We start from the raw sequence: 26618 nt of genomic DNA, 5'->3' as shown, positions 1-26618 counted from the left end.
TAGGCAAGGACCTGGCCTCCAAGATCCCAGAATATGGAGTGGAAGGGTCCTCAGAGACGACTGAGCCAGGGGGTCCCAGGCTTCCCACACGTGGGAATCACCCAGAAGGCTGTTTAGAGTGCAGGTTCCCAGCCCCCACCCCCAGATCCCATTGACTGGGCCTGGGGTGGCGCTTCCAATGGCAGGTTAACTGGCTATGGGATGTGTGTGTGTGTGTGTGTGTGTGTTTCCTATCTCAGAGGTCCAGAGGTCATACATACATTGAAAGGCACTGAGGTCCAACCCCAGTACCTACTCCATGTTACAAAACCTCTGGGGACTTCCTGGGAGGTTCTGTCGAAGTCCACATAGCCAAGTTATTAGCGGAACCAGGATTTGAAACCAGGTCCACTGAGAGCCCATCCAGTACCTGGGCGGAGGTGTGAGCCTCCACAAATACAGGGCGGGTCCTGGATAGTTGGAGGGAGACTTGTTGATACAGCAAAGTCTGTCTGATGGCTGGGACCTGGCATCTAGTACCTTGTGGAGAGTAGAATCAGAAAATTAACACAGCGACCCTGCTCCAAGGTCTGGGGTCAGTCTTGGGCAATCAGGGAAGTGGCCTGAGGGAGAGGGTAAAGCTTAGGTACTTGGCTTTCAGACTTGGCATCCGTCACTCTGAGTAACTGACTTCCCCTCCCGAGGGGCATCTATAAGATAAGACACGAGTGCTTTCTTGATGATTTCCTGACCTGCACAGAAGCACTTTGCAAAAACCACCAAAGAATACACGTGTGCCTGGTGTAACCCTTACAGATTCTAGAGGGATCGTTTAGAACGATCTGAGAGGTCGTCATTGGGCACACGTCCCTTGTGTTTCCAAAGACTTTGGCGCATACGTGATCCGTGGTCCAAGGACAATTCTCAGAGAAGCCTTGATTGACACTGGGTCTCATAGGGAGGACATTGGTGCTTTTCTGATTCTCTTTTAATCCTCCTTTTTTTGTGAGTAGGCATGATGACAGCACTCTAATACTAATGTTTCTTTTTAACAAAGTGGGAGGGCAGCTGACATTAATTTGATAACAGTGTTTTGCTTTCAATGGCAAATGAGACTGCAGTTTTTGTTTTGGGGGTTTTTTTCATGCAAGGTAGTGAAAGAAAGTTTTCATCTTTTTTAAACACAAAATTTAGCAAGGTAATCATGTTTAAGTGTACAATTCAACGGCATTAAGTACATTCATGATGTTGTGCAGCCGTCACCACCATCCATCTCCCAAACTTTTTCATGGTCCAAGCTGAAACTCTGTCCCCATTAACCACTAACTCCCCATTCTCCCCTTGCCCCCAGGCCCTGGCAACCACCCTTCCACTTTCTGTTTCTATGAGTTTGACCACTCTAGGTGATTCACATAAGTGGAATTATACATCTGTTCTTTTGTGTCTGGCTTTTTTCACTTGGCATAACATCTTCAAGGTTCAACCATGTTGCAGCATGTGTCAAAACTTCATTCCTTTTTATGGCTGAATAATATTCCATTGTGATCCATTCATCTGTCAGCGGACACTTGGGTTGTTTCCATCTTTTGTCTTTCGTGAATAGTGCTGCTACAAACATTTGTGGACAAGTATGTATTTGCATCCCTGCTTTTAATTCTAGAAAATTTTCTTTTAAAATAAATATGTTTGGGTTTTTTTCAAGTTAATTTAAGGGAAATGCTTGGGTAAATTATACAACAGGTGGTATGCAGATAGGACCAAAAAAACTGTAAAGGAGGCAGGCGAATGTCTGAAGTTTGGAAGACTCTGGATTAGTGGAAAGACCTAGTAGCTCTTGTAACAATCTAGGCTCGGGGGATGGGGCTACTAGGTCAAGGGGATGGCTGCTGAGGGACTTTTGGAAGCAAAAATACAGGAACTGGGGACCAACCTAACCTAAGCGCAGAGTCTTGGGGTTTCCAGCTGGGGAGAAGTAGAAAGGTGGTAGAAATGCAGGGTCTGGAAGGTTCCCTTGGAGGAAGGAAAAGCCATAGAGCCATGCAAACTGAGAGGCAATGTCTTCTCGGCAAGTGGAAACTCAGGCCGCCTTGGAAATAAAACCTATCTAAGTTCTCAGTCACCACAAGGCAAGTGTGTGTATGTGAGTGTGTTGGACGAGGGGGTGCCCAGGGGCGATGCTCATGTAAAAATACAGATTTCTGGACCCCACCCCAGACTTACGGTCAGAACCTCAGGGGGTGAGGTCCAGCTGCCGTGTGTTTAGCACCCACTTCAGGCAATTTTGATTCACAGCCAAGCTTGCTAACTGTCATCAGATGCTGGCCGGCAGGGCTAGGACGTGATTTATTTACCTCGGAGCCTCCAGCATGGAGCGAAGGACCTGCCGCAGGCTTAGGTGCCGTGTTAGGCCAAGCTGGGGGTTAGGACTGGATTTGGGAGCCTGGCTTTGCTAACTGCAGCCACAAGCCCCTCATTCCGCACTCCAGCACCCAGCTCAGGTTTTCTTCCAGGAAAAACTTGTTGGACTCCTTTTCGGCTCAGACCGCAGCTGGGAAGGTTGGGGCTTGCAGAGGGAAGGCCACGCGGAGGTCAGGGAGGCTTGCGTTCTGGTCAAGCGCTGGGGCCCCCTCCTCCCCTGGCTGCAGCTCTTCCAGCTGTCTCCGCCCTCCTCCCCTCCCCCTCCCCCCAGGCCCGTCAGGCCCCTCAGCCCCAGTAACTGTGCCATTTACAGGCACTGCGCTCAGCAGCCAAGCTTGTCTTGTTTGAGTTCCAAGATTTTCCAAGTTGTGATGAGGTGGATGTCCTCCAGGGAGTCCAGAGAAGATAGGTGCCTTGCCCAAGGGCTCAGAGGTGGTCTCTGTGGGGTCTTTTGTGGGCTTCCGTATGATTTCCAGGCCCTACCTGAGGAAAAACAGAGCCAAGTTGTCTCAGGTGGGGTTCCCTGGGAAGCAGACTTAGAGGTGGAGATTTGCACATGGGACGTTTATTGGGGAGAGGTCTCCAGGTTGGGGAGAGGGCCCCTGGGGGAAAGGGAAGAAGCAGCATTGGGCAGAGTGAGGAGTTGGGCTGCAATACAGTCAAAAGAGAGGTCTCAGCCGATCCCGTGGGGAGGGCTGAAGCTGGGACGGCCAGGGTTATCCCAAATTGAGACTCCCAGACCAGACCTTTGCATGCCTACAGGCAGCAATCACTGCATGTGGGTACAGTGATTGGAAAAGGGTGTGACTTTGGGCTATTCCCAGAGAGGTTGAGTTGTTTTTGTTTGTTTGTTTGTTTGTTTTTTCGGCCACACAGCGTGGCATGCAGAATCTTAGTGACCCCACCAGGGATCGAACCCACGCCCCCTGCAGTGCAAGCATGGAGTCTTAACCACTGGACCACCAGGGAAATCCCCCCAGAGAGGTTGAGCTGTGACCTGTGAGCCTGTTGCCCTCTAGCAGTTGGTCCTTAAGGGACTGTAGCACACCACAGAATCTACCACATTTTTTTTTGAAATTGTCAAATCAGAGAGCATCTGGTGGCCAAGGCTTAAACTGTCATCTGGAGTTGTCTTTTTTACTGTCTTCTGTGCAGGCCCTTTTGGGGAGGGGTGGGTTCTGCTTCCCCCCCCCCACCTCAACCCCATCCCCTTTAATTGAATAGCTCCATTATCACCTGTTCTGGGATTTGGGCTCCTTGTACAATTTCATTTGAAAGCTGCTGTTCTAGCATGACATTCTTATTTAACAGATGAGGCCGCTGGGGACCAGAGAGGGAAAGGGGCTTGCCCAGGGTCACATAGCCTGTCAGGTGCAGAGCAGGGCGCAGATCTCAGGTCTCACGACTCCCTGTGTGGATCCTGTCTCACCAGTCTGTTGTAAACTCAGCGATCCGTAGCTGCATCAGTCCATTTCCTCTGCCCTCACTCCAACTGCTGAGAAGCTCTGTGGAGAGGAGTGGAGCCCATCCTGCTTCCATTTCCAGCTTTCCTGCTCTGAGACCCCTTTATCCGGGAACAGGCTAGTCTCAGCCCAGAGAGGCTGGAGAGCTATGATGGAAATGCCAAGATCCTTGAGGGGGCTGGAACTGAGGAGGGCGAGGTGAAGCAGCAGGCTAGGTCCAATGGGGAATAACTCTTTGTGCCCTGTGGTTCCCAGACAGCTTATTTCCTAATCCCTTTTCAGTCTGAGCTGGTGCCAGAGCTGGGGAAACATACCCAGCACCCCAGATACCACAACTCCCATGCTTCCTGCTCCTTGCTTTGTGGAACTGGCCAGTTTGGGCACTCAGGGCCAGTCCCCTCCAAGCCTTTCTTTTGGAAGACACCCTCATGTGCGTCCCAATCCCACCATGGGGCAGGACAGAATTCAGCCCTGCCTTTCCCTTCCCCAATCACCCATCCATCCCATTTCCAGCAGATCAGAGATAGACATGACCTTAGAAGGCCTGCAGGCCAACAGTTGCAAACCCAAATACCTAAGGGGCCGTAACTGTGCCCAATGGGACCCAGCAGAATGCAATAGGGAGCAGTGGGGTCTTTGGCAACAATTAATTGTATATTCTATATGGAGACACTGCGATGGTAATTAAGACACACATATACACACACAAATTGTCTTGGGAAACAAAATACCTAGGCCTGTAGGCCTGAGTCACTCTTCATTTTGAATCCGCACTCCAAGCCAATCCCCCTTCGGTGCAGAGGAGGAGCCTACGGTCAGAGTCAGGCACCAAAGCCACCCAATTACAGTATTTCAAGACCTCTCCTTGTTGTGTCTGCTGGCTCCTACTACATTGGAAGATGTAATAGGAGACACACACACACACACACACACACACACACACACACACACACCTTCCAATCTCCCCGCCTGGAGGAGAAGTGACTAGAACCTCCAGCTGCCTTCCAGCCCCATTGCCCCTCAGCATTGCCAAATACCTTAGTCTCCACTCTGTCTCTTGTGACCTCCACAAGCCTCTCCAGGAAGTGAAAGTCTTGAGTGAGACCAGCAGTTTCCGGAAGTCCTCTCTGCCTCATTTTCCTGGGTTGCCCCTACTGGACCAGCAACGGGGGCCAGAGTGCTAGGGCTTCCTCCTCTACAGATGGTGCCCACCTTTCCCTGTTCATCTCCAAGTCCTGCACGTTCTCATCTCCTCCCCCAGGACTGGGGGCTCCTGGGCTCACGGGCCCAGCCGCTCTGCGGCATGTGGGATCTTCCCGGACCGGGGCACGAACTCATGTCCCCTGCATCGGCAGGCAGACTCTCAACCACTGCACCACCAGGGAAGCCCCCCAACACACTCTTAACCACTGTACCATTATCAACCACTGTACCATTTGTCTCTTTTCTAAGATATCATCCGGGTCTACACTGCAAGCTTCTTGTCAGGGGCTGTGTTTTAAACCTCTCTAGGGCCCCCGGAGAACTGAGCCCAGTGACTTTCTTACAGGGGATGCTCAGTAAATCATTGTTTTATAGGTTTGGAGAGAAAAAAAGTGCAAGGTGTCTTGTTGAGTTTATCTGGAGGGCTACAGGGTGCAAGAAGCAAAGAGGAACTTGTTTGATCCACAGGGTTGCTGACTGGGGGCTGGTTGTGGTAGATAAGTAACCCTGGGCTCCTGGCTTCTGGCCACCATGTGGCCTGCGGAAGCAGCTTGTCATGAAGTTGGGGAGCAGAGTGGTGTTAGGGGGCCTTTGGGGAAAGGCAGGGGGGAAAGCCGATAGGCAATGAGGAATCTAGAATCCCCAAATGCCTCATCTGAGTGGGCTCCCACACCCAGTTGGTGAAACCAAAGCTCGTAAGGGTAGAGAATGATATTCAAGATCAAAGGCAGAGCTGGAACTCAAACCCATGTCTCTAGACACATGGTTCAGAGATTTTCCATTCCTTCCTCAGGAGAAGATCCCAGTCAACAAGTAGGGAAGTATTTCTTCTCATGCTCTTTCATCACAGTGCATAGCAGTGCTGAAGGCTTTGGGGTAGCAAAGGAGTCCCCTTCTCCCTCTGAATGCCTCCTCAGACCTTCAAGGATACACCCCCCTCTCTGGGAAGAAAGCAGCTGATAACTGAGCCTAACCTCACTGTCATCATCTGTACAATGTGTACAATGATACCAATCTCCCAGAACTGTTGTGACAATTGAAACAAGATAATAAATAGAGAGCGTCCAGCACAACCCCAGACACAAAAGACTCTCCCCAGCAGAGATGGAGCACAGAAAGGCTGCAGAAACTGAATATCAAGGTCTGAGCTAGAACATTCTGGTAATACTTGATTTCCCTCAGGGGAGAGAGGAATGAACCTTTATTTCAAAAACGATTTTGGTGTGTATGTGCTTTCAAAACCTGCAGTGTAGTGTGAAATAGGGATGGAAACAAACCCCAAAAGGGACTTTTGGTGGCAAAAGGATTAAGAACTTTTTCTCAAGTTGGATGTGGAAGGTGGTGGCCCAGGGGGAAGGGCGGGTCCAAAGAGAACCTTCTAAAAATACTGCCCACTTACCAGAAAGACACAGCCCACTCCTCTGCTGCACCCCAGACAGCTCCTCAAAAGGAGAACTTGTCTTGCCACCCATGCCTCCTCGCTCCGGGCGAAGGCACCTCCCCAGGGTGGCCAGGGGGCCAGGGCCTGGAAGAAGCTGAGCCTTGGTGCCAGGCAGCTGCTTCAGATCCCAGCTCATTACTCTTCTCTTTGAGCCTGTTTCTTCATCTGAGAAATGGAAATACAAATAGCTAATGTGTGAGTTCAGCTAAACGGGATAATGTCTATAAATCATGTTGTTTGGTACCTGGCACTCAGAGGGCACCTATGAATTCTAGCTAGGCACCATCAGTCCTACTGATGGAGAGAACCCGGGGGTAGGTGAGCTAGAGGAAGGGTTCTTGCACTCAAGGGCTCCTTGGCTGTAGGATCTGTCCTGTGCTGGGGCAGCTGACAGGGACTCGCTCCTCTGCAGTGAGGCGGTCAGGGCTCTCTGCCTCCAGCCTGCTCTGGAATTGCAGGAGGAGGAAAGAGTCCAGTTAGGAGGCTCTGAAGCACTTCCTAAGCATCTAGAGACACAGGAAACATGGTTGTGGGAACCCCGGGAGGTCCCAGGCCAAGTTGATTTTGGCATGAATGGGAGGCGCTATGGTACTTCGGGGAGCTCTAAACTGCAAGCCTAGATTCTCAGGCTCCCAATATAATGGACTTCCTTTGACCGTGGGCCTCCTGTGTGCCTGGCACACCACACAGAGCCCTTCTTGGCCTTTTGATGGTCCCACAAGGTAAGTATCATTATCCCAATCTAGTGGTGGGAAAGCTGATATTCAGAGAGGTTAAGTCACTTGCCTAAGGTCTCCCAGCCAGGATTCAAACTCAAGTTCTCCAACCAGGTGACCTTGGACAGGCCATTTCAGTGAGGTGTCTGAGTATCCTCCTTGGTCAAATAGGCATAATACTCCACATGCCTTCTCCCTAGGGCTCTTTGTGAGCTCAGATTGGGGGCTAGAGGCAGAAGTCTGTTGTGAGCTGCAAATCTTTGTCTAGTCAAGAGGAAATGTGTAAGATGCATGCTTTGTCTTGGAGATGCAGGAAGGTGCTGAGGTATATGTTGGGGGTGTCTGAGAGCAGACTTTCCAGGTTGCACTGCTGCCTCTGGGGCTTGCTTGTTCCTGTGGAGGTTGTGGGGTCTCCTTATGCAAAAGAACAGAAAGCTTGGCTTCACAATGTGGTAACGCAGGAATGGAAGAGAAAGGATCCCTTTATCAGTCTCACAGAGGTAAGAGGTGAATTAATAATAATAATAAGGACCATCACCCACGTTGTGCTCATCAAGTGTGTGCTGGACGCTATTCTATGCTTCCATTCATTAAGCACTTACTAAGTGATGGTCACCTTCCTAAGGGCTCTACATGAATTAACTCACCTAAGCCTTATGAGCTACCAAGTATTATTATTCCCATTTTACAGATGAGGAAACTGAGGGAATTCCCTGGTGGTCCAGTGGTTAAGACTCTGCACTTCCACTGCAGGGGGCCTGGATTCAATCCCTGGTCAGGGAACTAAGATCCTGCAAGCCGTGCACGTGGCCAAAAAATAAAAATAAAGATGAGGAAACTGAGGCTTCAAGAGATTTAAAAAATGAGATTAAAAAGATTTAAAAAATGAGATTAAAAAAACCCAGGTTGTGGTGAGTTGGTAGATAGGAGTGGTTTCAGAGCCAGGCAGTTTGACTCCAAAAGCTCAAAGGAGTTGCCTTCTTTCTCTACTGTCAGTGTATTGCCCTGGTATTTGATCACATTTGGTGATGCTGTCCAATGTTTGAAGCTGAGCTTGTCAATTAGCTAGACTTCTTCAGGCTCTTCCCCACTGTACCTCCCTCCATTGCCCATCTGTGATGGGACCCAGTCTCTATTCCTGAGCCTAGATAAATGGGAGTGCTTATTTGACTGGATATATTCTGATTGGCAGGAAAGAGCGTGGACGGGGAGTCTTGTGCTAGGGGATCAGGTGCAGGCCCCACCACCGGCAGACTCTTGGGCCTCGTGCAAGGTACGTCCCCTCTCAGGGTCTCATCTTCTCCTCTGTAGGATGAAGGAGATTGAGCTTGAAGGTCCCTGGCTGACCTTGTGGGAAAACTGAGAATTTGAGTGACTTGACTAAAGTCACACGTTTCGTTCATGGAATTACTGGGGTTCGTCCTGAGCTCTTGTCCCCAGATGCCACAGTCTGGAGAAAGGCAGATGGCTACAATGTAGGCTCGCAATAAAGACCACAGACTGAAAAATGGGAGGCAGGTAGCAGGCAAGATTTGGGACAGGGAGGTCTTCTCTTACCACCCTGGACAGAACAGTAGATTGCTTCGTTGGCTCCCAGGACAACTTGTTGGAAGAAGTGGAACCCTCCCCGCACCTCCCAGCCTTGGCCCCTCTCCAAGAAACGGGAGATGGCGGCCCCATCTTTCAGTTCTGCTTCCTCCAGTCATGGTTGGCTGGGCCTTTAACGCAAGCCTGCTATGTTTGTGTTCCTGTAGCCCACACCCAACCCATTATAAACAGTCCACCCCGGCCAGGGCCTCTCGTTGGACTGGAAAGTTCATTCTCTGTGATATGTGCGTCTGTGTTGAGACCCTCCAGAGCTAGCAAGAGTTGTTGATGAGTGAAAGGAGAAGAAACACCTGGGGAGGTGGTGGTAAGTTGTGCGTGTGTGTTTTCTCACAACATTTCCCTGCTTCAGTTTCATTTTATTCTGGCCCAGGCTGGGCACTCAGAAGGCTGTCTTAGATCCTCTGGCCAGCTTTCTTCTCACCTTCTCCAAGAAGCTTCTTTTGATTCTTTCCAGCATGTATCTGCATCCCAAGTATAGCGGGTTGAATAGTGCCCCCGCCAAAGATATGCCCACATCAAATCCCTGGAACCTTGAATGCTACCTTATGTGGGGAAAAAAAGGTCTTTGCAGATGTAATTAAGTTAAGGATCTTGAACTAATATCCTGGATTATCTGGGTGGGCCCTAAATCAATGTCCATTTAAGAGAAAGGCAGAAGATTAGGAGGTGATGTGACCACTAAGGCAGAGAACGGAATGATGTGGCCACAAGGTCACAAGTCAAGGAATGCCATCAATTCCCAAATATGGAAGAGGCAAGGGAGGATTCTCCCCTGGAGCCTCCAGAGGGACCACGGCCCTGCCTGCACCTTGATTTTCGACTTCTGGCCTCCAGAACTGTGAGGGCATAAGACTCAGTTGCTTCAAGCTACTAGGCTTGTGGTACTTTGTTGCAATAGCAACAGGAAATGAACAGACCATGGAATCATAGACTCCCTGCACTAGAGAGTAGGGCGGGGTCATTGGAGCCACGCAGATGCAGCTTCACACTGGCTCTAGCCAGCAAGAGCTGCACGTCAGGGGGCTGTTAGCCTCTCTGAGCCTCACGCTGCTCGTCTGCAAAAGGGAGACCATAATGCCTACCTCCCAGTGCCAGTGTTTTGTTTTGCTTTAACAGCTTTATTGGGATATAATTCAAATGTCAGACAATTCACTCATTTAAAGGGTACAATTCAATGGCCTTTTTGGTACATTCACACAGTTGTGCAACCAACCCTCGGCCAACGTTAGAACACTTCATCGTTCCCCCAGAAGGAACCTCATACCCACGAGCAATGGTTCCCCATTTCCCTCCACAATTCTCCCTCCACCGTAGCCAACTACGAATTTACTTTCTATGTCCAAAGATTTGTCTGTTCTGTATATTTCATATAAATGGAATCATACAAGATGTGCCTTTGTGTCTGGCTTCTCTCACTTATCAGGATGTTTTCAAATTTCATCCATGTTGAAGCATGTATCAGTACTTTCTTCCTTTTTATGTCTGAGTACTGTATGGATAGACCACATTTTGTTTATCCATTTATCCATTGATGGGCATTTGAATTGTTTCCATTTTTGGGGTATTATGAAGTCTGTTTTTATGCACATTTGTGTACAAGTTTTTGTGTGGATACAGCCAGGGTTGTTTTGAAGATTAAATGAAGTAGAACCTAAGGCATCTGATATGTCCTCCAACAATTAATAATGAAAGATATTAGAGGAAATATGCCCCAACTCTTTCAATTTACAGATTAGGAAACTGAAGCATGGAGAGGAGCACAGACTTGCTTGAGGTCATCCAAGGCAGGAGAGCATAACACTTACATGCAGGTCCATGAATCAGACTGCCCAGAACTAAATCTTGTTTGGACTTGGGTTACCTTAGGTAGGTCACTTCACCTCTACGAGCCTCAGTTTACTCATGTGCAAAATGAGGTTAGTAATAGTACGTACCTCATATGGTTGTTGATGTGAGGATTAAATGTGCTAGACCACGTGTCTGGCACATAGTAGGTGCTCTGTACATCTTAGCTGTTGTCGTTCATGGTAGTGCCAGCAGCAGAACTTAGGTCTCCTGGCTCCCAGGTATGAGAGGTCTTGAATCTACACTTCTCCAGTTCCCTTTTCTGTGTCACGGGCATCTTCCCAGTGTGACTGTAGGTTCTGTGGAGGAAGGACATAGGGCTGCTTCTCCCCACTGCCCTGAGCACATAAGAGGTGCTGAATGAGAACCTTTGCTCACTTTCTTTGGCTTCTGCCAACCCTGGCCTTCACCAAGAGACCCAGCTGGAGACTGTGATAGGTGTTAATTCCCTGCATCTTTCCAACACCCCATGAGCTAACTGAGTGCGTCTCCCTTCCAGGCAGTGGACAGCACACAACCATGGAGTTGGGGCCTCTAGAAGGTGGGTACCTGGAGCTTCTCAACAGCAATGCTGACCCTTTGCATCTCTACCACCTCTATGACCGGATGGACCTGGCTGGAGAAGAAGAGCTAGAGCTCTGCTCAGGTGGGTTCTCCTCCCTCTGGCCCCTTCCAAGTCCCTCCCCACCCCTCTGCCTGCAGTAGAGATGGCAACCAGGGGAAGCCCTGGCTGTGGAATTCCGCTCAGCACCACGGACAGCTCCAACTCCCTGCCACTCCGGCTCCTAATGGAAATATCTCCCAGCCCGCCCTGCCTCTCCCTCCTTCCCCACCAGCCCTCTTCCCAGATCTTTCCTGCTTCATCCAAGTGGCTTTTCCTCCCAGAACCTGATACGGACACCATCAACTGCGAACAGTTCAGCAGGCTGTTGTGTGATATGGAAGGTGATGAAGAGACCAGGGAGGCTTATGCCAATATCGGTGAGGAAGCATTATGAACCCAGAAAAAGGACAATTGAGGGAAAAGATTCTTTTATCTGTTTTGTTAATCTCACCCATTCACCAGGAGCCTCCAGGCCCTCCCTCAGAAATCGGGGCAAGGGGGGATGGGGAGCGAGGGCTAAAAGGACAGAGAATCGGGGAAAGAAGGGAGATGGAGAAAGGTAGGGAAATAGAGCCCTTCACTAATGAACACCAGGCAAACAAATCTCACTTTTCCATCTTCTGCCTCCATTTCTATACATTTTTCTATTTGTTGCTCTTCTTTCCTTCCCACAAAGCCCGTATCATATGCCCCTCCCTCCCTCCCTTTCTCCTCAGCTCCTAAGCTAAACTACTCTAGTATTTGTAATAACTACCTTTGGGGGGCACTTGCAGCCTGCAAACCACTGTGCATGTGTTATCATATTGAAATCTTACAAAAACAAAGGAAGTAGGTACTATTAGTATCTTCATTTTACAGATGAGGAAATTGAGGTTTAGAGAGATAAAGAATCTACCCAAGGCTGCATTAGAGATAGTAATGGGTAGGTCTGAAATTCAAAGTCCTTATTTTTCACCACAAGAGGGAAGGTATCTAGAGTGGGGAGGTTTGGTAAGGCTCAAGCTGAGAGGCTGGTTGGCAGCTTGAAAAAGACCTACAGTTTTCAGACAAGGGCAGAACTCTTTGGGACTCTCTGGGGAGAGGTGTTTCTGTTGTTTTTTGTGGGGGGTGAAGGATCCCTCCTTACCAGGTTCACCACTGTCTCATACAGAGGCTTTGTTGAATTAGAAAAAGATGCCCCTTCTTCTAGAGGATGCAGCCCCCATTAAGATGTAACAGCTTGGCTATCAAAGTGAAGGCTGGATTCCTGCCCCCATTTGCCCTTTTTTCTGGGCATCCTGTACAGTGAACAACCTGCACAGATGTTCTTCGTGGCCCTTTTCCTGGCATCCCAAGAATCACATCACTTAGGAGGTCTGGCATGAACATGGCTAGACATTCCCCAACACATAGTTAATCCAGCATCATACAAGGGCAGAAAATGGAGAGGAGCAGTAACTGTATGTGTCTCAAAGATTACAGAACTGAGAACCTGCCTGCTTCCTTCCCTTCCTGAGAATTTACTTGGGAGAAGCAGAAATGTTTAGGGCTGAGAGTATTCACATTTCCTCACAACTGGAGGCAGTAATGAATGAGTTGGGCTTTTTCCCAAATCACTTAGGATTTGGGGGCTTTCTCCCCTTAGGGGCATCTACACAGGAAGTGGGAGCAAGTGGAGGAGGCAGCTTCACCCGAGTCTGTTCCTGAAGTCTCTGGTCCTGGGCATGCAGTCATCTGAGGCACCCCGAAGGATTACATTGGCTTCCATTCCCATAAAATGGGAATAATAATCACACCTGCCTCATGGGATCACTGTGAGGATTGAATAAGTTTCTGTGCGTAAAGTGTTTAGAGCAGGAATTTGAGAAGAGTAAGCATTCAGTAAGTGTTAGGTACCACCCCACCACTGCCATCAACACCATCATCATCATTATCACCATTTATGCCCTCACTCCATTCCTCACTCAGAAGCCTTTTATGGCTCCCCATGGCCTGTAAAATCCAGTCCTAACTTTCCCCAACATGAAACCTTTACTGAAGACACCTATTTCTAAGAGTTTCCCAAACACCTCTCCTCACTCTGTCCCCACTACCCAGATAGCCCTACACTTTTCACCTCTCAGAATCTACCCCAACCCCCATCTTTCAAAGTCTGGCTTCAGGACCCCTTCCTCTGGGAAGCCCTCCCTGATTGCCCCATCCCACTATATACACTCTCTCCTCTTGCCATGATAACTGTCTTCCATTTGGCTCCATGCCATGTTCCACTTCATATAATTAACCACCATTGGTTGTCTACTGTGTACTAGCTACTGTGTTGATTGCTTTAAATGCAGAGCCTCTAACCCTCACCATCCATCCCTCGGTCGTAGGTGTTATTTATTCTCATTACACAGATGAGGAAATGGGGGCCCAGAGAGGTTAAGTAACTGACCCAAGATTGTACAGCTTGTAAGGCAATTGGGGAGTAGAACTGGAATTTAAACTCAAACTCAAGACAACTCTACTACGCTGTGTTGCACTACTTTATAGCAATAGATAAATTTGTATGCATACATATCATCCCTTCAATTAGATTAAGAGCCCATGAAGTTTCAGTGTTCCTTCATTAATTTGATCATTCATTCAGCAACATTTATTGAGCCCCAGTGTGCGCTAGGTCTGGAGGGTCACGGTTCCCCGATGCCCAGCCCAAGGCCGGGCTGGGCAATAAGCATTGCCCAGCATTCGGTGAAAACTAGTTGATTGACTGCACTTTTTCTTGTCTGGGCAGCGGAACTGGACCAGTATGTCTTCCAGGATTCCCAGCTGGAGGGCCTGAGCAAAGACATTTTCAGTAAGTTGGGGGGGTCTTGTCTTAGCCTGCATTTCCTTCCTTGTTCCTTGGAGAGTGCTGTAATACCCGACAACCACCTTTGATGGATGGTCAGATCATCCCCAACATAGGGACAATGGGAGCTCACCTTGGACGTCCACTGACTGTGTGTGTTGGTGTCTTTGGTTTTTCCCCGAAGTCGAGCACATAGGACTGGAAGAAATGATCAGCGAGAGTGTGGAGGTGCTGGAGGAAGCAGGACAGAAAAGTCAGAAAAGACGTGAGTGAGCCCCTCCCTGATCCGGCCTAGCCTTGCTTGACTCCCAGCCATGCCTTGGCTCTAAAACCTGTTATGGCTCCCCGTTGCTTCCCTCGTTAAGTTCTGTCTGCTCTGCCAGGCTTGGGTGTCCCACCCACCTCTTCCCTCACCACTGCTCCCTGGTGACCCAGGGAGGAAGCAGACGGCCCAGGATCAAATGGCCCCTCTCCTGATGGGTCTCTACCTCTGGCTGTTTTGATTGCCATTTCCAAAAGGACCTCTGGGCTCTGGCTTCTCTTCCATCCTTAGTTGTCACCCCTGTATTTAAGGGAGGTCTCTTCAAGCACAGTTTTTTCCCAGCAAGATCTGGATTTGAATCCTGGATCTGCTGTTTATAGTCTATATGAACTTGGGCAAGTACCTGCATCTCTCTGAGCCTCCTGGTCAGTCTCCCTGCCTCCTTAATCTGTCCTTACCCGGCAGCCAATGTGGACTTTTAAATGCAAATCAGATCATTTTGCTGCCCTGCTAACCCTCCAATGGCTACAAAATACACACCACAAGGGCTGTTTGATCTGGCCCTTCCCACCTCTCCTAACTCACTATGAGCCACCATGCTCCAGCCATACTGGCTTCTTTCCATTCCTGTAACCCATGTATCCTTTTCAGCCTCAGGGCCTTTGCACTTGCTGTTCTCTCTATCTGGAATGTCCTCCCCCTTCCCATGGTGGGCTTGGGAATCTGTTAGGTCTTGGCCAGCATGTCACCTCCTCCTGAAGGCTTTCCTAGACCAACTTTTTCCATATAAATTACCTCACTTATTTTCACCTTGTTTGTGTCTCTCCTTCCCTGTCGCACTTGTCATTTATTGCCTTTTGCTTAGTTCCCCCACTGTGAGGACAGGGACCTTGTCTTTCTTATTACTACATCCCCAGCACCTGGCACATGGCTGGCATGCAGGAGCACCTCAATAAATATCCACTGAATGAAAATTTCCATAAAATGGGCCTAACAGTTAATCAAAAGCTTACTATGTGCCAGACCATGTGTAAACCCTGTACCTAGTTATTTAATTTGAACAGGTAAACAGGTGCATGGCATAAAAATTCAAAATGTGTAAAAAATATTCAGTGAAAAAAAATCTCCCTCCCATCCTTTTCCCCCAGTCCCTCATTTTCCCTCCCTGAAGACAACCTATGTCGCCAGTGCCCTTTTAGTCTTGTTAGGAATATTCTATTTGTCTAAAAGCCAGCTCTTAAAAAAAAATTTTTTTTCACACAAATGACCACATTTTACCTACACTCTTTCTTCATTTAACATGTCTGGGAGGTTATTTTCTTAGCACTGATGGAAAACGCATGGTCCTGCCTCCAGGAATTTCCCTTTCTTTCTATTTTTTTCCTTCCTTTCTTTTTCTTTCTTTCTTTCTCTCTCTCTCTCTTTCTTTCTTTCTTTCTTTCTCTTCCTCTCTCTTTTATTCTTCCTCCTTTCCTTCCTCCCTCCTTCCCTTCCTCCTTTCTTCCTTTCTTTTCGTTTCATAAACATTTTCCCTAATATTTTATTATGAAAAATTTCAACATACAGCAAAGATGAAAGAGTTGTACTACAAACAACCATATACCCATCACTTCCATTCTACCATCAGTGTTTGGCTATAGTGGTCTTAACACATCTCTAGCCATCCCTCTATTCATCCGCCCATCCAACCATTTTATTTTTAGAACAGTTCAAGATAAATTGCAGACACCAGTACTGCCCCATATGTCCTTCAGCATCCTTGTTATTTTTAGGGCTGTGTGGTATTTCACATGATCAACCATAATTTGGTTCATCAGCCTCTTGCTAAGGGACACATAGGGGTTTTCTCAATGTGTTACATGCTTGATACTCACTCAACTGATTTCCAATGCATTCCTGCCAAGTGGGAATCACTGCCCCCATTTCACAGATGAGAGACCAAAGGCTCAGAGAGGCTGTGTTGCAGAGACGCACAGCTAGGAAGGGGCCAAAAGCAGGGTTTTTTAAATTTTTAGTATTATTTTTTTTAACTCAAACTCATCTTGTGTCCCCTCTGTGGCTCTGCCTCTCCCAGTGCCTCACTGTCCTGGGTGCTTCAAGATGGGGTTTGGGCTCAAGCAAATGAGTAGGGGCAGAAATTGTTGGGGGCTGGGGAGGGAAAGGGACCCCCAAGGCCACTTCCCAGCCATTTAAGGCAATTCTATAGGGCCTGCTGGGGTCCACAAGCCCCTCCTGGCTTGGAATACCCCTTCCCTGGGGCTGATGACCATAGTGTTCTCTCTGCAGCCTTCCCAGAGGAGCTGCCTGTGGATCTGAAGCACAGGAAGCTAGGTGAGCAAGGCGGGTGGGTCCTGGGAGATTGATGGGCAGGAAAGCCAGGGCCTCCTCAGGCCCACATGTAAACTGGCCTTTGAAAGCCAGGGCTCAGAGAGGTGAAGCCACTTGTCTGAGATCACACAGCAAGTGAGAGGTGGAGTTGAGATTCAAACCAAGATCATGATTCCATAGCCCGTGCTCTGAAGTTCAGGGACTGCTGGGAGATTCAACTCCTCCTACAAAGGCTCTCCCCTAACACCTCCCTCCTCTTATCTCTGAGTCAGAGCTGAGACCCCATCCTGCCACCACCACCTAGTTCCACTGCCCCTCCAGGCCACATGTCTCCTTTCAGAGTGTAGAGTCATCTCGGATCAGCTAGTTACCCAGTGCCCTCCCACCCTCCGTAGAGCCCCCATGCCTCAGTGAGCCTCTTCCCCCATACTCATCAGTCCCGCTCCCCTCCCACTCAGTTGTTATTGCAAAGGTTGGGCAACCAGCCCCTCTGCGGGAACAGACTGAGGAATGAAAGCCTCATAGTCCGATGGAGGAAGCCTGGTCCCTGCCCTCAGAAAGTTCTAATCTGATGGAGAAGACAGGGACCCTGTCCACGAAGACCCCAGGATGATGGAGAAATAGTCTCTGTCTTCAGGGAGCTCCCAATCTGATGGGGGAGGCAAGTCTCCACCCTCCTAGGGCTCCCAATTAAATGGAGGAGATAAACTCCTGCCCCAGTCTGATGGGCAGTGCTTGGGGCCTCTTAGGGGGCCGGGGGCTCAGTGACTGGCTGTACAAGCTGGTAGGGGCCTGGGCTAACAGCCTATTCATAGGTCTATCCCACCCCTAGCTCTCCGTGGCAGGAAGCTCTCAGGGCCCAGTCACAAAGAGGAGGCTGGGGGTAGAGGGCTGCCTGGCACAGAGCAGTTGCTGATAAAACCAGCTTCACCCAGGGCAGCGAAGAGGACAGGAGTTTCCTTCCACTGCCAGTAGAGATCTGCTCCCAGAGCGCTCCCTACCCTGGGAAGGCCCCTGCAGGCACCCACCCAGATCTCACCCAGCCTCTAACATTGGCCCTTCCTCACAGCTGAGCCCCTAGCCATGCCCGTGGTGACCGGTGCTTTCCTGGTGGGGCTAGTGAGTGAATCTTCAGCTCAGCCCTGCCCGTCACCACCTGCTCTGTTCAACAAGGAGCCAGCACCCAGCCAGACCCGGCTGGAGGACACCGGTATGTTAGGGGCTCGCAGAGGGTGGGCTTCCCCGCTGCCCAGAGGCAGGAGCCGCCAGGGACGGGAATTCCTCCCCTACTAGTGTCCCCCACTTCTGTCCCAGCCAATGCCATCCTCGATGTCCCCATCAACCCAGTCTGTGCCAGAAAACATGCCCTGGAAGGAAACGCATTCCTAGGAAACACAGCAGGGAATCCCCGCCAATTAGGGAATTCACCCGCCAGCCCTCTGCTTTCATCAGCTGGGAACTGAGCGCCCTCTCTGTGCCAGCACCACCACCACAGGCAAGCAGACACAGCTGCGGCTCTCTGGAAGACTGGAGCCCTTTAGAAGGGAGTCAGCTGTTAATTAAGATGTTAATGGAGAATCCCACCTCACCGCCTTTGTCTCTTGCAGTGCCCCCTTCCAGTTCCTTGTTGAGCTGCCTGAGTCTCCCTGCTGGACCCATCCAGATCATCCCCACTCTCTCCACTCTGCCCCAGGGGCTCTGGCAAATCTCAGGGGCTGGGACAGGGGTCTCCAGTATACTCATCTACCAAGGTGAGTATGCGAGGCCGGACGCCCCACCCCCTCTGCCTGTGACCTGACTACTCCCTGATCCCATCCCCCCTCCACCCCACCCCTGTCCCAGATATTTGGCAGTTTTAGCCTAGCACCTTCTCATGATCCTCCTTCCCCAGAACACCCATCTCTGTCCCCATTTCCCAAAAATCAAAGCGGAGGAGCAGGGCTCCCCAACGTGGTCTGGGTGAGTGATACACCAAGTGGCTAAGTGGCATTTTTTGGGTCACTTTCCCCGAGTAAGCCTTAGTTTCTCCTTTTCTATCAAAAAAAATTAAACTTTATTATATTTTAAAATCACAGCATCGGGACTTTCCTGACAGTCCAGTGGTTAAGACTTTGCCTTCCAGTGCAGGGGGTGTGTGTTCAATCCCTGGTCTCAGAGCTAATATCCCACATGCCTCATGGCCAAACAACCAAAACAAAAACAGAAGCAATACTGTAACAAATTCAATAAAGACTTTAAAAATGGTCCACATCAAAAAAAAAAAATCTAAAATAAAAGCACAACATCAATGCATGCTCATTAACAAACCAAGCAATAAGAGATACTTACAAGAGTTCCTGAGTCTCTCCCTCACTCTTTTAGTATACCGTTGTGAACAGTTTGGTATGCATCCTTGCATAGCTTTCTCTGAATTGCCTTGTTTCCAGGTCAGTAAAATGGTCCCTGCTGACCTGCCACATTGAAAGGTTGTGAATTGTCCAAAGGAAGGCATGTTGGTCTCTAAGGGATGGGAGAGAGAATGAGGCTAAGGGGGATACTTCCACTCAATTCAAGAGCATCTTTTGAAGGTTGCATGCCAGTTTTTGTATAATGCGTTGGTGCCCCAGGAGCAAGAGGGTGTTCTGGGCATCCAGGAAAATGAGTACTGACCACACAGTGGGAAAAGTGCTGTATAGCACTTGCCCTAAGCTCCCTATGAGCTGATTGTGTCCATTTCACAGATGGGAAAACCAAGGCTCTGGGAGCCTAGTTGTAACTCCAGAGCTCTTTCCTCAACTTCGGCCTGAAATTTCTTCCTCTGGAAGTTCCCCTCACCTTTCCCCAGACTCCCAGCCCTACAGCCTGATTTGGGAAGGGGGTCACCCAAGTGGGCTCCTTGTTGTTTCTGTACTCCTTACCCTCCCCATGTAGGTGAGATGCCCCAGGCCAGCCAAACACCCGCCTCCAGCAGCACAGCTGTCCATAGCCTCCCAAAGTCCCCAGACAGGCCCGGCTCCACCAGCCCCTTTGCCCCATCGGCAGCTGACCTCCCCAGCATGCCTGAACCAGCCCTGACCTCCCGCACAAACCTAACAGGTAAGAATCAGCAGGACCTGTGAGAGTTACTGGAAGCAGAACTGAGGCCCTGGGGGAAGGGATTGCCTCAGACAATGAGGTCCACGAACAGAGCTGCCTGCAGACACGGGCAAGTTGTGTTTTTGTGTAAAACGGGGCAGGGAGGGTCTCCAGGGAGGGGGCATACGTGGGAGGGTTGGTGAGGGGAACAATTGGAGAATCCATGGGCCACCACCAGCCTTCACCATCTTGTTACATGGCAGGAAAACAGGCTCAATGCAGCCAGATCTTCTGAATTGTCAGCAGAATCTGGAGATCTTGATTTTTTTTTTTTTTTTTGGCGGTACGTGGGCCTCTCACTGTCATGGCCTCTCCTGTTGCGGAGCACAAGCTCCGGACGCGCAGGCCCAGCGGCCATGGCTCACGGGCCCAGCCGCTCCGCTGCATGTGGGATCCTCCCGGACCAGGGCATGAACCCATGTCCCCTGCATCGGCAGGCGGACTCTCAACCACTGCACCACCAAGGAAGCCCTGGAGATCTTGATTTTAACATAGATATTGTGATTTTTAAAACACTGGTGAAAATTTTAAAAGTACAGCTGGCCAAAAAAAGACATCTTTGAGCAGGATACAGCCTCAGGTCACCACCTGGTAACCTCCATCTTGCGGAGACTCAGCCCACGTCAGCTCTGACCTTGCGATACTCAGAGGACCGATGCCCCAGAGGGAGGGAGGTCCCTGGGGCGCCCCTCACCCTAACTCTGACACTGGCTTCTTCCCCTCCAGAGGATGAGATGTCCCCCACCCAATGCCCAGCAGCTCACGAGGCATCCAGCAAGCTTCCCAAGTGGCCTGGTGAGTGGTGGCAGGGTCCCTCTGCCTGGGTGCTGGAGGCTTCCTGTCACTCATTCACCCAACACTTATTCAATCCCTCACTTGTTGGCTCATTCATTCATTCACTTGCTCATTTGATTCCGCCATCTCAGCATTCATTCCGCCAGTTATACCTACACTTAGAGCAATATTTACTGAGGACCTGCCCCTCGTAAGCCCATGCTAGGTGTTGACATCTTGTTTGTGAGGCTGAGAGAATGAAACAGGGAAGGGAGGGTGATTGGGAGAGTGGGTGAAGGCAGGAGTGGATGATGGGTGTGGGAGAGATGGAAGGTGGGAATGAAAGGGCAGCTGAGAGAACGGCCAGACGACTGAGTCTGACTCTGTTCCAGGTACACTTCCAGGCACATGAGATGTGGTCAATCATTAAAGTTGTAAACAGGGACTTCCCTGGTGGTCCAGTGGTTAAGACTCTGCGCTTCCATTGCAGGGGGCGCGGGTTTAATCGCTGGTCAGGGAACTAAGATCCCGCATGCCTCCCGGGATTGTTTGCGGCCAAAACAAACAAAGTCATAAATAACCCCAGTATGATCCCCATTTTACAGATGAGGAGACTGAGGGCTAGTGGGGTATATCACTTGCTCAACGTAACAGCAATAAGTGGTAGAGCTGGAACTTGAACCAGAAACCTGGATTCCACTATCTTAACTCTTAGCACCACCAACCCCACCATGACCTCCCTATGGTCAGTGAACAAAAGAAGAGGGTTAGTGAGTAAATGAAAGAGTGGACAGATAATCAAGTGAGAAGATGAGTGAATGAATGGGTGTAGGAATGAATGAATGAGTGTCTGGGTAATTGAAGGAGGCAGCTAATCAAGAAGGCAGTCGGGGAAGACTTTGACGAATGGATGAACAAGCTAGTGATGGTGGCCGGGCTGGCCACTCTGCTGCCCTCACAGTGGCCAATCCTGCCACTAGCATCCTCCTCTCCCCCACCCCACACCCTTTGACATGTGCAGAGAGTGTGGAACAATTCTACTGCTCGCTACGGAACAAGTACCAGGCTAAGCCCGCAGGCCCAGAAGGCATCCTGGTGGAGGTGGACCTGGTGAGGGTAAGGCTGGAGAGGAGCGGCGGCAAAAGCCAGGACAGAGAGCTGACCACCCTGGACTGGGCAGAGCGGCAGCCGGCCCGAGGAAGTCTGGGCGAGGTGCTGCTGGCCTCTAGCAACCACCGGCGGCCACGTGAGACGCAGGTGATCGCCGTGCTGGGCAAAGCAGGACAGGGGAAGAGTCACTGGGTCCAGGCCGTGAGCTGGGCCTGGGCCTGCGGCCAGCTGCCACAGTACGACTTTATCTTCTGCATCCCCTGCCACTGTTTGGACCGTCCGGGGGACACCTACCGCCTGCAGGATCTGCTCTTCTCCCTGGGTTCACAGCCACTGTCAGTGGACGACGAGGTCTTCAGTTACATCTTGAGGAGGCCCGACCGCATTCTGCTCATCCTGGATGCCTTCGAGGAGCTCGAAGCCCAAGACGGCTTCCTGCACAGTGCGGGCGGACCCACGTCGGCAGAAGCCCGCTCCCTCCGGGGGCTGCTGGCGGGCCTCTTCCAGCGCAAGCTGCTGAGAGGCTGCACCCTGCTGCTTACAGCCCGGCCCCGGGGCCGCCTGGCCCAGAGCCTGAGCAAGGCCGACGCTCTGTTCGAAGTGGCCGGCTTCTCCGCCCAGCAGGCCGAGACCTATGTGATGCGCTACTTTGAGTGTTCGGGGACCACCGAGCACCAAAAGAGAGCCCTGGCGCTCCTCCAGTCCCAGCCATTTCTCCTGAGTCACAGCCATAGCCCCACTGTGTGCCGGGCCGTGTGCCAGCTCTTGGAGGCCCTCCTGGAGCTAGGTGATGAGGCCCAGCTGCCTTCCACGCTCACGGGACTCTATGTTGGCTTACTAGGCCCAGGAGCCCGTGACAGCCCCCCAGGGGCCCTGGTGGGACTGGCCAGGCTGGCCTGGGAGCTGGGCCGCGGTCACCAGAGCAGCCTGCGGGAGGGCCAGTTCCCATCGGCCGAGGTGAGGGTCTGGGCTGTGGCCCAAGGCTTGGTGCAGCCCACCCCGGGGGCCCCGGAGACCAAGCTGGCCTTCTCCAGCTTCCTCCTGCAATGCTTCCTGGGCGCCATGTGGCTGGCTCTGAGCAGCGAAATCAAGGACAAGGAGCTGCCGCAGTATTTGGCATTGACCCCGAGGAAGAAGAGGCCCTATGACAACTGGCTGGAGGGCGTGCCGCGCTTTCTGGTTGGGCTGGTCTTCCAGCCTCGTGCCTGCTGCCTGGGAGCCCTGGCAGGGCTGGCGGGCTCCACCTCAGCGGTCAGGAAGCAGGAGGTGCTCACCAGGTACCTGAAGCGGCTGCAGCCTGGGGCGCTGAAGGCGGGGCGGCTGCTGGAGCTGCTGCACTGCGCCCACGAGGCGCTGGATGCCGGGCTTTGGCAGCATGTGCTGCAGGGGCTCCCGGCCCACCTCTCGTTCCTGGGCACCCGGCTCACACCTCCCGACACCTACGTGCTGGGCAGCGCCTTGGAGGCGGCGGGCCGAGACTTCTCCCTGGACCTCCGCAGCACTGGCGTTGACCCCTCTGGACTGGGGAGCCTCGTGGGACTCAGCTGTGTCACCCATTTCAGGTGGGGGCCAGGGGCAGGAGAGTGGGATCCTTTGCCTTGGGCACCTACAGCGGTCTTGGTGCTGTGCCCAGTGCTGACTCTGTGGGGTCTCATTCAGCATGAATGGCAGTCAGATGGGGGCAGAAGTGATTCTATCCTTTTTTAAGATGAGGAAGCCAAGGCTCAGAGGGGTACGGTAGCTTGCCCAAGGTCACACAGCCAGCATCATTCTTTCAACCAGTATTTGAAGGCTGGCCTTATGACAGGCGCTGGGCCACGTCTAGAATCTAAGACTGACCTGGGTTTGAATTCATTTTCTTTTCTCCATCCCCTGATCAAGCCACTGTTTTGTCATGGTTAGTTTAAAGCCATAGCCTCCCCTGACCTCCCTGCCTCCATTCTCCTCTTCCACGCCACTTTATATTCAACCATCAGCGCACATCTCCCTAGAAATTGCACTGATCATATTCCATCCTTCCTTACAATCTTTCAGAGGCACCCCACCTCCCTCAGGATGAAGTCAAAGTTCCTTAATTTAAATTAAGGAATCTAAATCCTTCAGTGATCTGTTTGATCATTTAAGCCTAATCTCCAGAGAATCTCTGCCACCTTCCCCCTAAGCATACTTTACCCAAGCTGTAAGGTCTACACCATTGCAGTGGTTCAACTGAGAATTTAGCACTGAGCTTCCTGGTAGCCAAAGCAAAAAGGGAAATAAAACCACTGGGAGAGTTGAGAAAAAGGAGGAATTGATAAAGACTTGAGTGGTCATGGAAAACGTTCTAGAGGAAGTAGGGGTTAAGTTGAGGAAGGAAAATATCTGAATAGGTAGGAGGTCCTTCATGGAGCCGCCACCCCCCCACCCCCCACATTATGGTCTAGCCCAGTCACCATGACTGGGTCTGAAGCCCTTCCTCCACAGGGCTGCCTTGAGTGACACAGTGGAGCTGTGGGAGTCCCTACAGCAGCATGGGGAGGCCAAGTTACTCCGAGCAGTGAAGGAGAAGTTCACCATTGAGCCTTTCAAGGCTGAATCCATGAAGGATGTGGAAGACCTGGGCAACCTCGTGCAGATCCAGAGGTGAGAGGGGAAGGGCATGGGAGTTGGTCCAGACCATGCAGGACCTAATATTAAGTTTGCTATTAACACTTCTTCCTCTTTTGGGGGGACCTCCCCTGCTCCCCGCCAGCCAATGACCATCTAAAATCTCTCACTGCAGTCACCACCCAGGCAGAGTCCCCAACATTTATCACTCTGTCCACTTCAGAACTTGCCATCATGTACCCAATTCTTTCTCAGCTAAAGCCAAGGAGATATTCTCTCCTGCTAAGAGTTCATAAGCTGCCTTCTGCATCCAGTAACACAAATGACACCTATGGCCAACTTTCAAGGCAGCCAGGACCAGTATCATTCCCATTTTCTAGATAGCAGAGGTCTAAGGTTCAGAGGGCAGAGGAAACGTGACCACAGAGCAACTGTCTTTCCCTCATTCCTTCATCATACATTGTTTGAGCACCTACTATGCGCTGTCTGGGATGGGTGTGGGTAATGCCTCCTCTAAGGCTCTTTTCCGTGAAACACACAGTAATGCCTTAATAATATCCTGTCCTGAGGTTTTTCTTTTTAACAAGGGGACAACAGTAGCCCAAGGAAGGCAGTCCTTCTGGGGAATTTTGGGCACTGGGGCAGGCGTCCCCCCTAGGAGGGGGCTCCATGACAGGTGAGGAGCCAGCTCTTCCCTAGCATTGCCCGTTCTCTCCAGGACAAGAAGTTCCTCTGAAGACACGCCTGGGGAACTCCCTGCCATCCGAGACTTAAAGAAGCTGGAGTTTGCGTAAGCAAAGGGGTAAATTGTCTCGGGTCCCCACGAGGTTTCTCCTCTGGCATTAGCTGGGCTTGTGCCACCAGAATGGAGATGGGTCCTCAGAATCATTCTTACCCTCTTGCCCCACCACTCTGGAAACCAGCTTCCAGCAGCTGTGGCATGGCCGGTCTGGGCTAGTCCTGGAGGTTCTCGGGGGTGAAGCTAACTTGCCCATTTGCTGGTGAACATACTCGTTCGCATCCACTCATTCAACAGACCTACTCATATGACCGAGGCCACTGTTCTCAATGAGCTTGCTGTCCAGTGTAAATAGACAATTACCACCTGCTGTGATTAGTGGCCAGAAACTCAAGGGCTGTGAGCGTGAAGACTTAGGGGAGGTCAAGATGACTTCCTGGAAGAGGAGACTGAAGGCTTGAAGCTTGACAAAGAAATAGGAATGAACCATGCTGGGTGGAGATATTATCTCCCCACTGTACAGAAGCAGACACTGAGGCCTTGAGAGTGTAAATTGTTTGTCCAAAGTCACAAATGTCAGGTCAGCCTGGCTGTTGCTCCAACAAACAAAAAAGTTAAATTCATGGTAGGTCCTTGTTAGGGATCTAAAATCATCCAACAATTAAGAAGGAATTATTAAACAACTACAGTGTACTCAGTGCCATAATCTTATTAATTTCAAGAGCCACTCTGGGAGATAGTCATTATCATCCCAATTTTACAGATGAGGAAACTGAGGCCTAGTGAGGTTAAGTAACTTGTCCAAGGTCCCCAGCTGGTCACCCACAAGCTGTCTGCTCTTCCTGATCACAGCTCCCCCCGTGCCAAGAAAAAGCCAAGCGTTTCTTCTTTTGAACAGCGACAAGAGGCCAAATTTGTGCAGAGGTGAAAAATATTGCTGAAAAGAGGAACTGTATGAAAACAATCACCAAGGGCCCCTTCTGGCTTTGAATTATTTTTAGCTTAAAAAGCCCCTAATTCAAGGTCGGAACTATGCTCTGGGGAACAGCAGCCATGGGGTAGAACAGCCCAGAACCCGGAGAGTAGCCACCTGCAGGCCAGAAGCCCTGAGAAAGTTCTGAGGAAAGAAGGAAGGAAGGAAAGGACTATTTTGGGCGTGAGACTGGCAGCCACCATGCCGGGCACCCTGTAGATCTCATGTGCATGTAGATTAGGCCCCTCAGCCGCTCAGAACCCTGCAGGGGCTCTGCTGGTGGACGATTCTCCCCTGATTCAGCCCCCATTTACCTCTTCACCCTCGCCTCCTGCACTCTTTCCAGCCACGTGGGTCCTCTTAATGGTTTTCAACCTCACTAGGCATGGTCCGACCCCTGGGCCTTTGCACTGGCTGTGCCTTCCACCCAGGACACTCTTCCCCAGGTATCAGCATGGCCCACGCCCTCACTTTCTTCCAGTTTTCAGTGAGAGAGGCCTTTTTGACTCCTGTATTTAAAAGTACAGTTCTGCCCTGCTCACACTGTGCTTTTCTCTGTATCAATTATCTCCCACACCAGACAGTTTACCAATTTCTTTGATTATCTGTCTTGCCCCCTGGAATGTCAGCTCCACGAGGGCAATGA

At 50.7% G+C, this 26618-nt stretch overlaps 1 protein-coding gene across 11 annotated transcripts in view; it reads left to right on the top strand.

Moving 5' to 3' along the window:
• CIITA (class II major histocompatibility complex transactivator) overlaps positions 1 to 26618 on the top strand; it is a 48757-nt gene that overhangs the window by 11754 nt on the left and 10385 nt on the right. For 6 of the 11 annotated variants that reach the window (XM_033839276.2, XM_073792310.1, XM_033839282.2 and 3 more), the window contains exons 2-13: positions 11173 to 11319; positions 11559 to 11654; positions 14030 to 14092; positions 14271 to 14351; positions 16635 to 16679; positions 17746 to 17886; positions 18284 to 18427; positions 19587 to 19751; positions 20517 to 20585; positions 21586 to 23236; positions 24138 to 24296; positions 24979 to 25050. In XM_033839276.2, coding sequence (XP_033695167.1) covers positions 11173 to 11319; positions 11559 to 11654; positions 14030 to 14092; positions 14271 to 14351; positions 16635 to 16679; positions 17746 to 17886; positions 18284 to 18427; positions 19587 to 19751; positions 20517 to 20585; positions 21586 to 23236; positions 24138 to 24296; positions 24979 to 25050 — 2833 coding nt within the window. Of the gene's footprint in view, positions 1 to 8412; positions 8494 to 8976; positions 9133 to 11172; positions 11320 to 11558; positions 11655 to 12947; positions 13071 to 14029; positions 14093 to 14270; positions 14352 to 16634; positions 16680 to 17745; positions 17887 to 18283; positions 18428 to 19586; positions 19752 to 20516; positions 20586 to 21585; positions 23237 to 24137; positions 24297 to 24978; positions 25063 to 26618 lie in introns of those variants that run through there. The other 5 variants (XM_033839281.1, XM_033839283.2, XM_073792312.1 and 2 more) reach the window with 5 other exon arrangements.

The sequence above is a fragment of the Tursiops truncatus genome, chromosome 15, assembly GCF_011762595.2.
Source record: "Tursiops truncatus isolate mTurTru1 chromosome 15, mTurTru1.mat.Y, whole genome shotgun sequence".
Classification (NCBI taxonomy): Eukaryota; Metazoa; Chordata; class Mammalia; order Artiodactyla; family Delphinidae; genus Tursiops; species Tursiops truncatus.
The sequence above is the reverse complement of the archived record's forward strand: the minus strand, read 5'-3'. Positions and strand labels throughout refer to the sequence as shown.